At 48.5% G+C, this 12,097-nt stretch overlaps 1 protein-coding gene across 4 annotated transcripts in view; it reads left to right on the top strand.

The window, feature by feature from the left end:
* The window catches only part of UHRF1 (ubiquitin like with PHD and ring finger domains 1), a 35,185-nt gene extending 30,056 nt beyond the window's left edge, over positions 1–5,129 (top strand). For all 4 annotated transcript variants that reach the window (XM_020901151.2, XM_020901149.2, XM_020901150.2 and 1 more), the window contains 2 exons: positions 1,312–1,410; positions 3,971–5,129. In XM_020901151.2, coding sequence (XP_020756810.1) covers positions 1,312–1,410; positions 3,971–4,117 — 246 coding nt within the window. In that variant the 3' untranslated portion in view covers positions 4,118–5,129. The remainder of the gene's footprint in view (positions 1–1,311; positions 1,411–3,970) is intronic.
* The last annotated feature ends 6,968 nt before the right edge of the window (positions 5,130–12,097 follow it).

The following is a 12,097-nucleotide window of genomic DNA, read 5'->3' as shown; positions in this document are numbered from 1 at the left end:
TAAACATGGGTGGGTAGGTGACTCTGGGACCCTGCCTTTAGTTCTGTTGGGTATAAACCTCGAAGTGGGATTGCTGGTTCCTAGGGTCATTCTGTCTTCAAATTTCCCAGAAACCACCAAACCAGGTCAATTTTTTTTGTTTGTTTGATCCTCCTGCCTTAGTGGGTAGAGTGACATTGATGGGTCACTGCAGGCGAGTGTCTTGGCCTTGGCGTCCTCTGTCCTTGCCTGGTGGGGACCACCTCTGCTTGGCTCACAGTCAGGACCAAACCCAAACCCCGCTAAGCCCTGGGCCAGCTGCCTGTCACTGCTGACACCTTCTGCTTCTGTTGTCTTCCTCCCTGCCATCCTGTCTCACAGCCTTCTCGTGGGTTTCTCTGCCCAGAGTCCCTTCCCCCCAGCCTTCCTGGCTCAGCCTCTCTCCTGTGTGAAATCACTGTGGCTGCCCTAACAAGTAAGTCTTCAGGGGTAAAACCCAGGCCTGGGCAAGTCTGGTCCCTCTGGAGGCTCCTGGGGAGTTTCGACTCCTGACTCTTCCAGCTTCTAGAGGCACCGCATCCCTGGTTCGTGGCCCCTCCCTCCATCCTCAAGCCAGCAGCTCAGCATCTTTTGTCTCTGCCTCTGACCCTCCTCTTTCTTCTTAAAAGGACCCTGTGATGACACTAGGAACCCGGGGTCATCCCCATCTCAGGAGCCTTAATCCCTCTTGCCAAGTCCCCTCTGCTGTGTGTGGTGGGTGACAGGTCCGCAGGTCCCAGGATTCAGACATGAGGTCTCAGGAGGCTGAGGTTCAGTCCTTCAGGTCACTGTTGACAGATCAGCTTCTCCGTGGTGGGCTCTCGGTCCACCCCCTGCCCTGTCCTTCCGGGGCAGCCGCTCCTTGCTCCCTGCTGTCCCCCAGCACTGCTGCGTTTCTGTCTTCCACCTGCCTGTCTTCAGTCTTCCCCGCTGGGCCCCAGGCTCCAAGAAAGCAGGTGTTTCTCCATTTTGCACCCTGCTGGACCTGGGTGTCTGAGCGGCGGGCAGGTGGCGCTGCGTGTCGCAGGGCTGGGCTCTGCTCCAAGGCAAGCACTGACAGAACCTGGCCCTGACCTCAAGAGTCTGCATGCGCTCCGCCCAGCTCCAGGCCCTCTGTCTTCTGGTCCTCAGACAGGGTCACAGTGACTCCTGTCCTCCCAGGGCAGGGGCAGGAGGATGAGATTCAGGACCCGGGGGCGAGGGCCGAGCAGGGCATCTGGAGACCTGTTGTGCTCCTTCATTCTGGGGAGCCGAGCCTCTGCTGGACTCACACACCTGCTCTTCCGCTTTCAGAAATTCCTGAGCAAAGTGGAGGAGACGTTCCAGTGCATTTGCTGCCAGGAGCTGGTGTTCCGCCCGATCACGACCGTGTGCCAGCACAACGTGTGCAAGGTGAGGGGGTGGCCGCGGGGGCCGGCGGGTACTCTGACCCCTGCCGCCACCCTGTGCTTGTTGGCTTCACTCGTACCTCCTGCCCCTTGCCCTTCCAGGGGCCTCAGGGTCTGTTTCCCAGGCTGCCTGGGTTACAGTTGCTTTCCCCTCCCCCACCAGCCTTCATCACAGGTGCCCATTGCCCTGCCACCGCCCTGAGCCTCCAGCCACACTGGCCCTCTGCTGTGCCCTCAACAGGCCGGTGCATGCCTGCTTTCCTTGGGGGTCACACACTGGTCTTCTCCAGCATCTTACTGCCTGGGTGGGAGAGGATGGGCTATTGTCCTGCTCTGCTGTCTGGTCATACTAATGATTTAAGTGGGCCTCAGGCAGGGCTGGAGAGGTGTGAGGCACTTATCACCTAGAGGAGCTGGGAGGAAAGCCGCCTGGAGGATGAGGTGGCACTAACCTGCCCCCTGAGAGGGGCCTCGGGGCAGCATCCCTGGTAGACAGGATCAGGCAGGCTCATGGGAGTAGCCAGGGCCTGTGGGGAATGAGGGCTAGTGAGTGGGGCTGGAGCCTCCAGCCAGTGGTCAGTTTTAGGAGGGAAGCAGTCTCCAATCTGATGCTTTTGAAAGAGAGATTGGGAGAGGCTGAGATGGGTCCTGGACCAGGGTCTCTCCCCACTTTGGGGCTGGATTGTCCTCTATTGTGGGGGTGTCCTGGGAGCTGAGCAGCATCCCTGGCCCACCTACTTGGTCCCAGGTGTCCCCCGAGTTGGGAAGTACTGGGCTGCATGTACGGCATCTTTGGCGTGCCTTCTGGCCGGAGTCAGTCTGTAGGAACCTATGGGCAGTGCAGGCAGGCAGCTCAGAAGGAACTGTCCCTGGCACCTGCTCACTCTGGGTCGCTGAGCTGCGTCCAGGGCATTGGGTCAGTTGTCAGACCAGGGGAGGGACCCTGAGAATGTGGAGCACTTGGACAGTGCTCATGTGCTATGTGGCCTGATGGAGACTGGGAAAGATACCCCCTGGTGCCCCAGGCCACATGGGGCCCAAGGGGGTTCAGAGGCTTGGCAGGGTGGCATAGAGAGCACATCTTTGGGATCAGTTGCCTGGGTTTGACCTCCAACTCTCTCCTTTCTGGCTGTGTGACTTTAAAAAGCCCCATAACCAGATCTTTCCCATCTTCTCAAACTGAAACCCTGTCCCTGTTAAACACTGACTCCCAGCCCCTGGCCCCACTCTCGACTGATACTTATTGTTTCTGTGGATCTATACTTCTCCAGGGAACTCCTGTGAGTGGCATCACACAGTGTATGTCCTTCTGGGTCTGGCTTCTCTCCTGGAGTGTCAGGTTCAGGGCTCACCCGTGTTGTCTCGTGGGTGAGAATCTCCTTCCTTGTGAAGGCTGAGTCACACTGCAACATGCAGATGGACAACGTTGTGTTGATCCATCATCTGTGTGTGAGCTCTAGGTGTTTCCACCTCTTGGCCACTGTGAAGCTCGCAGCAGTCCAGCACCTGATTTTGAACCTGAGTCAGTGCATTGAGCACAAAGTTACTGTCTCTTGTGTCTGCCATCAGCTATAGACTTTATACTGGAAAAGAACGCAGGGATTTTTAAATACAGGAGCCACTGTATTTTTTGTATTTTTTAATACAAAAGCCACTGCCCTCCTCCAGCGGCAGCAGATTTTCACCTGTTTTCACCCAGCCGCCTGGTGCCATCCTTCAGGTGTGCATACCTGTGCAGGTGTCTATGCCCCTGTGGGCATCATCTCCGGCCTGTTCCTCTCATGGGGAGGTCAGCTGTCCAGGGCCCCTCAGGCTTGCAGCTCGGTCTCCACACTTGACTCTTCCTCCCCACACCACCCTCCGCGTTGTTTGGTTGACGACTGGGTTCGAACCCAGAAGTCTGGCTCAGAATCCAAACTCCATCCTTCTCCCCTTTCCTCCTGCCTTCTCACCGACACATCTTTATTGAGCCTCTGCTCTATGCTGGGTCCTATGCTTGGTGTGCGGAACATCAGGGAGACACGGCCCCTAATCGTGGGGAGCGTCTGCTCCGTTAACACGCAAGCACATCAGTCTGTTAGACAGCTGTAGAAGGAGAAAGGTGCTTCGGAAGCAGACAGGGTGTGGTGAGGGGGGCCGTTCTGACGTTCCAGGGCGCCTTGGAGAAGGGTCCTCTGAGCAGGAGACTCCAGCACCGGTGCTGAGAGAGCTGGGGAGACCTGCCAGGTGGTGTGACCTCCCGGTGCAGGAGCCTGGCAGCCAGGATGACCTGGGAGTCTCTTTTTTTTTTTGGCCACACTGATCGATCAGCTTGTAGGATCTTAGCTCCCTGACCAGAGATCGAACATGGGCCCTTGGCAGTGAGAGTGCAGAGTCCTGACCACTGGACCACTGGGAAGTTCCAACCTTGGTGTCTTTGATGAGCCTGGGGCAGCCGGGCCAGTCATGGGCTGCCAGCAGTGGAAAATGAGACTGAGGGTCAGGAGGGGCCTCTGGGTGCCTGGTGCTGCCCCAGGGGACCTTGGGTGGCCAGGATCACCTCTCACCTGCCCCCTCTCCCGCAGGACTGCCTGGACAGGTCCTTCAAGGCCCAGGTGTTCAGCTGCCCGGCCTGTCGCTATGACCTGGGCCGGAGCTACGCCATGACCGTGAACCAGCCGCTGCAGGCCGTCCTCAGCCAGCTCTTCCCCGGCTATGGCAGCGGGCGGTGATCCTCAAGCACTTCTCGCCAAGTTTTTTTTTTTTTTTTAAAAAACGTTATCAGAGGGGTCCGTGGCCCCCATTTCGTTTTTAGTGGGCTTAACTTAAACATGTAGTTTTTTCCTCCGCTCCCTAAAACTGCCTCGTCTTCCCTTTTTTTTTTTTAATCTATGAATTTTTCAGGAATTTGTATTATGGCTCAAAGGAAGGAACAAAGTTGGACTTCTCAGTGTTTTTATTTTGGTTTTTAACAAAAAGCCTGCAATTTTATCAGCAAAAAAAAAAAAAAACCCAAAACAAGAAAGTTTTTCAAAAACTGGTTTTTCTTCTGAGGATGGGATTAGAAATGAGTTGGTGTGAAGGCTGCTTAAGTTCCCAGGGTTGAGTTCTCAGCCATCCCCGCCACCGACTCGCAAGAAGGCACCGGGCTGCCTAGAACAATCTTTTCAAGTTTGGTGGGTCGGGCCCCCAGAGGTGAAGTTCCATCGCCTAAGACCCAGCAAGGCTGTGGTCCTGGGTGTCAGCACACCCAGGTGTTGGCCCCGCATCACCAGCAGGAAACTGTTCCAAGGAAAAGCGGAGAAGTCCCACTGGGGCCAGTTGAAACCCTTACCTTCAAGCCATCCCCCACTGGGCTGCCTCTGCGTCCCCACTGCACACAGGCCACCGGCTACCCGAGCAGAAACCTGGGGCCACACCGAAGCTACCTCCGCCGGACCCTCCCCTCCATGGGGCCCAGCGCCGTCCCGACCTGACGCCACGGAAGCCACGCCCGGGGCCACATTCAAGTGCCTTTGGTCCCTCCCTCCTTTTCAACCCGAGGCTCTTTCTCAGCACTGAATTATTGACAATGCCAACCGGATTCTCAAACTGGGGTCCTCCAGTGCCTCCCTGGGGATCCCAGGTGAGCGGGTGGGACGATCAGGGTTTTGTGGATCCTCAAAATTGAATTTTCAACTCACCAATTGGAAATTACAAGAGGGAAACCTTTTAAAATGAATAAACACCTTTTTCCAAATGAAATTTTTTTTTTTTTTGTAGTTACTGTATATGTACCAAGGAAGCTAATAACTGTAGGGTTTGGTTGTGTTTTTCTTTTTTTTTTTGTCAGGGGGGAGTTTTGTATTTGGGGAATGATTCGTTAATATTTCTAACTTTACCAAAGTTTGCAGCTTATACCTCAACAGAACAGGGATATTTTTAAGTCACATAACTGCAGACAAACTGGAGCAATACTGTTTTAAAAGTTTCTCTTTTTTACTTCATTATTAGGTGGTTTAATGTATTAGGAATAAACACCGAAATCCTGTGTAGGCTTTTTTTTTTTTTTTTTTTTACAAAGTTCAATATTCTCTGTCCAGGTTTTAGATTCTCAGAATAAATGCCTTTTACAGATGCGTTTGGTTGTGTTTTTTTGTATGCAAATTGCCCTGTAGCCTACTAGGCACTTCTGTAACTTGTAACATGTTTTCTCTATCTAGAAATACCCAGGATGCTAGACAAGTAGCATCATTTCCACTTTGCAGGTGAGAAAACTGAGGCCCAGAAGATCCAAGTGATGGGTAGTGGTCCAGAGGGGCCAAACTGGGCCTTCCAGCTTGGAACCAGAGGTCACTTAGTGTCTCTAAGGGGGGTGGCACTGTCCCCATTTACACTTGAAGAAACAGGCTGTCATGGAACCCCCATGAGGAGACTGGCCCTGCCTTAAGTGGGCGTCAGCAGCCTGGACCATCGTCTAGGGAACTGCTTTACCCTGTGGGACCCTCTGCAGGCCTAGGGGGATGGGTGCACGTGGGGTATCGAGACAGATGGACTGAAATGCTATTTCCAGTGGGAGTCAAGGGTCCAAGGATGAGGCACATTTTGCAGATTTGCTCCTGTTTTTGGCTGTGCCTTCGTGGCTTGGCTTGCAGAATCTTAGTTCCCCCACCAGGGATTGAATCCATGCCCCCTGCAATAGAAGGATGGAATCCTAACCACTGGGAATTCCCCAACAATGAGGCAAGTTGAACAGTTCCAGGGAAGTTAACTGGCGAGTTCTACAGATGCCAACCTACCACTGGCACCTTGTACTGATGGTTCTATAGTGCTGTGGGTGGATGTAAGAAATAATAAAGCTCTGCCTCTTCGGGACCCTCAAGTGTGTCCTTGAAAACATCATGCTAAGTAAAAGTAGTGCTAGTGGTTCTCAGCAGTGTCCAACTCTTTGTGACCCTATCGACTATAGTCCCCCAGGCTCTTCTGTCCCGGAATGTCTCCGGGCAAGAATACTGGAGTCAGTTGCCATCTCCTTCTCCAGGTGATCTAGTTACAAAAGATATATTTTCTCATTCATATGAAATGCCAAACAGGGATCCATAGAGACAGAAGGCAGATTCATGTAGTGATGACAGGACCTGGCGAGGGATGGAGGAGGTGGGGAACTAAAGGGTGCAGGGTTCTTTTGCAGGTGATAAAAATGTCCTAAATTTGGTGATGATGGCAATACCTGTGAATGCATTAAAATCCTTTGAATTGTGTGGCATGTGAGTTATATCTCAAGTCAAAGTGTGAACATGAAATAAAAAAGAGGCCCTCTTATGAGGAACCAAGAAATAATGTCCCCAGGTGGGCTTAGGTGTCTGCAGAGGGGCCACACACCGGAGCAGGACACACTGAGGTACGTACGTTGTCAAGATTGTAGAATATTTTTTGTTTCTCAAAAGTTAAGGAAGCTGTCATTAGAAGTGAGCAAACCCCATGGACTTCGCTGGTCAACCAGTGGCTAAGTGGACTTCGCTGGTCAACCAGTGGCTCAGGCTTTGTGCTCCCAGTGCAAGGAAGCTGGACCCCATGTGCTGCAACTGAGACCCAAGGTAGCCAAATAAATATAAAAAATATTATTTTAAAATGCCTAAAAAATGAGCAAACCCCGGCAAAGTGTATGTGAACTGCTCTGCAGAAAATAATTCCAATATTAGGTGTATTGAGTTCCTGGTTGACTTGGTAGTTTTAATTTTATAGCAGTTTTATTGAGATATATTGCCCATGACATAACACCCACTTAAAGTATACAGTGGGTTTTAGTATATTTGCACAGTTGTGTAATCATCTCTATCTAGTTTCAGAATTTCATTTCCCCCAAAGATACCCAGTCCCTGTTAGATTCCCACCCCTACCCCAGCCCCTGGCAACCATCAACCCACTTTTTGTCTGCCAATTTGCCTGTTATTGATATTTCATGTAATTAAATTCATAAGACACAGTTTTTTGTGTCTGGCATCTCACTGAGCATCGTGTTCTCAAGGCCCATCCACACTGTAGCAAGTGTCAGGGCTTCACTCTTCATGTCTGAGTAATATTCCAGTTTGAGGTTGGACCACCTTTTAAAATTTACGTGGTTGCTTTTTTATTTTTTTAATGTAAATCTTTTCTCCCTCCACTCCTTGCTATAAAATTAATAACCCTTGAAAAAGGCTGAGCGCCAAAGAATTGATGCCTTTGAGCTGTGGTGTTGGAGAAGACTCTTGAGAGTCCCTTGGACTGCAGGGAGATCAAACCAGTCCATCTTGAAATCAACCCTGAATATTAATTGGAAGTACTGATGTTGAAGTTGAAACTCCAATACTTGGGCCACCTGATGTGAAGAGTTGACTCATTGGAAAAGACCCTGATGCTGGGAAAGGCAGGAGGAGAAGGGGCCAATGGAGGATGAGATGGTTGGATGGCATCACTGACTCAATGGACATGAGTTTAAGCAAACTCCTGGAGATGGTGAAGGACGTGGAAACCTGCAATCCATGGGGTCACAAAGAGTCAGACATGACTAAGTGACTGAACAACAATAATCCTTTAGAACATTAGTAAATTGAAGATGAAGAAAAAGCCAAATTATATGATCTTGCCCCCCAGAGGGTTAATATTTTTAGACTTCATTTGTACATATGTGTTGTTATGGCAACATTCAACCTCAGAACATCTGAGGCATAGACAGGCAGGTTAAGTGACTTATCTGAGGACATGGCAAAGCCAGGGTACATAGATTTTATAGGGTTTATAGATGTTTCTCTATGTCTTTGTTTTATATACAAATTTAAAGAGCAACATTAGGACAGTGGTGTATGTACTTTCTTGTGCCTGTTGATGGGGTAGCCACTTTATCCAGCACCTAAACAACCACATGAGCCATGTGTGGTCTGGTGTTTGCATTATTTGCATATCTGCTCAAAAAAGACGTATCCTACATGAAGATGTAGGATGATGTAGGATGTAGGATGTCATCTAGTGACACATGCTTGGTGTGAAATGGAATGTTAGAATTTCAACCCCAAATGTATTTTTCATTAAAAATTAAACATTAAAATTTTTTTTTATTTTTAAAAATTTTGGCCACACTATGTGGCTTGTAAGATCTTAGTTTCCCAACCAGGGATTGAACCTGGGCAATGAAGGTACTGAATCCTAACCACTGGACTGCCAGGGGTCTACCCCTCAAATGTATTTCTTTTTTTAAAAAAAGTTTTATTTTTAAATTTATTATTCTTTTAATGTTTACTTTTACTTATTTGGCTGCACCAGGTCTTAGTTGTGGCATACGGAGTCTCTAGTTCCCTGACCAGGGATCTAACCCAGGCTTCCTGCATTGGGAGTCCGCAGTCAGCCACTACACCACCAGGGAGGGCCGCACCCCGCCTCAACCCCACCACCAAGTGTATTTATAAAAATTTATATTTTAAAGACATAGGAGGATCTAGGGACACCCCTGATGGTTCAGTGGCTAATACTCTGAACTCACAGGCTTCACTAATGGTTCAGAGGTAAGGAATTTGCCTGCCAATGCAGGGGACCTTGATTCCTGGTCCAGGAAGATCCCACATGTCTCAGAGCAACTAAGCCTGTACTCTAGAGTCCTCCAGCCACAGCTAGAGAGTAGCCCCCTGCTCGTGACAACTAGAAAGTCCACGTGCAGTATTGCAGATCCAGCAAAACCAAAAGTAAATACATCTTAAAAAAAAAAAAGACTGCAAACTCCCAGTGCGGAGGGCCCAAGTTCAATCCCTGGTCAGGGAGCTAAGATTTTGCAAGCCCTGTGGTGCAGCCAAAAAAAAAAAAAAAATTAGAGGATCTATTTTTCCATCCATCTCTATTATGTATCAAACAAGCCCATAAGCAGAAGCTGGAGGGGAGTTTGGGGAAAGCAGAGGAAGGTGGAAAACAGAAACGAACTGGCCTTGGGTCATCTGAAGGCTGGTACTTGGAGGACCTCCTGGTCTTTCTTAGGGACACATACCAGTGATTCCCAGACCCAGCCTTTGGTGGGATCCGCACTTGTCTGCAAAGACTTGAATATGATTCACGAATTGTTGCCAAGTTAACATCCATTTGAAAATTCTCAGACTGTGTCCTTCTTGCTTGGCAAAGGACACTTGTACTTAAAGGACAGTGATTATAGCTTTTTTCTTTTTCTTACATTTTGTTATGAAAACTTTCAAATGTAGAAAAGTTGAAAAGACTATGGTGAACTCTCAAATATACTTCCTGTGTAGATCCTACAATTGTGTTTTTTTTTTGACACATAAATGGCATTTTAAAAAGTTCCCTTAAGAAGCCGCCTACGATGTTGATGGAATGTAAATTTGTGAATTGGTGCAGCCACTATGGAGAACAGTATGGAGGTTCCTTAAAAACCTAAAAATAGAGTTGCCATATGATCCAGCAGTCTCACTCCTACACATATATCTGCACAAAACTCTAATTTGAAAAGATATGTGCACCCCAGTGTTCACAGAAGCACTATTTACAATAGCCTGGGCATGGAAGCAACCTAAATGTCCATCATCAGAGGAATGGATAAAGAAGACGTGCTACACACATACAATGGGATATTGTTGTTTAGTCACTCAGTCGTGTCCAACTCTTGTGGCACCATAGACTGTACCCTGCCAGGCTCCTCTGTTCATGAGATTCTCCAGTTAAGAGTACTACAGTGGGTAGTGATTCCCTTCTCTAGGTGATCTTCCCAACCCAGGGATCAAACCTGAGTCTCCTGCATTGGCAGGCAGATTGTTTACCACTGAACCATCCGGGAAGACCGTAATAGAATATTACTTAGTCATAAAAAAGAACCAAATCATGCTATTTGCAGCAACATGGATGGACCTAGAGATTCTCATACTAAGTAAGATTCTCATACTAAGATTCTCATTCTCAGACAAAGGCAAACAACATGATATCACTTACATGTGAAATCTAAAATGTGATACAAATGAAGTCATTTACAAAACAGAAATAGACTCAGATTTAGAAAACAAACTTATGGTTACCAAAGGGGAAAGGTGGTGGAGGAAGGGATAAATATGTATAAAAACTGAATCCCTTTGCTGTACACCAGAAATTAACATAGTATTGTAAGTCAACTACACTAGAATTGTTTTTAAAAAAGGAACTTGAGAAAAAATTTAAGTCACCCTAAGCAAAATTGGAAAGCTGATGACCTATTTAGGTAGCCTGATATAAAAAAAATCAGAGTCTGTGACATCCAAACACCTGGAATTCACTGTCATATGGGGTAAAAAACTAAGCAGAAAAAAAAAAAAAGACTTCAGGTGGGAGGGGGAGAATCCCTTTAGGATTGCATTTTTGAGGCCCTATTAAGGCTACCAGGTTATATTTCTGTCTTTCCCACGGGTTAGGGAGTTCCTCGGGAGCAGTTACTATTTCCTGTTTTTTAAGTTAAATTTTAACTGCACAAGGGAATATTTGAATATAGCCCCCATGAGGCTACAAAACACCCTAGAGCAGATTAACCTCCTCACCAGCTACCCTTTTTTAACCAACCTGGATTCCTCCTCTCCTGAAGATTTACTTTTCTCAGTTTGGGGATGGCCTTTTTCTGCGCGGGACCACAGGCAGGTGGCCCTTAGAAACCACACAGCCATGAGTTGCCTTGCGTTCCTTTCCATAAGGTATTAAGTTCTGCACCATCCGGCGGCTGTCCACAGGGGTGTAGGGGGGAGTCATTCCTTGACCCGTACATATAAATCTAGCCCTTTTTAATGGCTACATAGTTAAAAGTATTCCAAAATTACTTATTTATCTAATCTACAGGTGGATATTTAGAGCACAACACTGGAAACAAATGAGTATAGAAATGCAGCAGCATCCTTTCCAAATTCTGCAGCTCTTTTCAGAGTCCAGGACCTCCAGAAATAGAGCGTAACTGCCCTAGTCACGTTATTAGTAAACGTCCAGTTGTACGTTTTATACTCGGCCAGCTAAAAAGGGGCGTGGTCAGCTACTGGCTGGCATGCAATTAATAACCATGATGATGATGATCGTGCAAACCTTAATTACATGCTCACTTTGCTAAGTCAATCAAACGATTTACTTGCCTCCCGTCACCTGACTTAAACTTTCCAGGAGAGGGGCACACGGTGAGGGATTCTATCATTCTTAGATCTATTTCACAGGGGAAACGAGGCCCAACGAGGTTACTTCGCTGGGGGCCGACCACCGTGAGGCTTGTGGGTCCAGCTGAGCTTTGAACTTAAGTCAGGAGGCGCCAAACTCCTCGCCTCTCTTACGTTTTAGGGATCTCGCGGAAGGTCACCTAGCTTTATCCGAAAGCCTTTGCAAAGTTTTGTGGATTGTGACAGAAATGAACTTGGAATTTTTGGGTGGTGGGGGAGAAAGGAGAAATGGAGGCAGAGGCGCTTGCTGTTTGACTTTTACTTCTCCCGTTCTCAGTGCTCCTCCTTTGCAAAATGAGTTGCGTTGGAGTTATCTTTGCTACCTCCTGACTGTGCGAACTGGAAAACGCTGAGCCCAGTTTCCGGCTCTGGGTCTCGAACCCCCTCTCCGAAGTTCTCAGGCGCGGTGCTGATGCTGTGCTGAGTCTCACGTACTCAGCAGCAGCCTGATAACCGGGGCGGGATTCGGGCCGTGATTGGCAACCGCCCCTGCCAGTCCGCGCCTGGGGCTGATCCTATAAGCCAATATTCTCTTGCCCCCTT

This window comes from Odocoileus virginianus, chromosome 3 (assembly GCF_023699985.2).
Source record: "Odocoileus virginianus isolate 20LAN1187 ecotype Illinois chromosome 3, Ovbor_1.2, whole genome shotgun sequence".
Taxonomy (NCBI): Eukaryota; Metazoa; Chordata; class Mammalia; order Artiodactyla; family Cervidae; genus Odocoileus; species Odocoileus virginianus.
The sequence above is the reverse complement of the archived record's forward strand: the minus strand, read 5'-3'. Positions and strand labels throughout refer to the sequence as shown.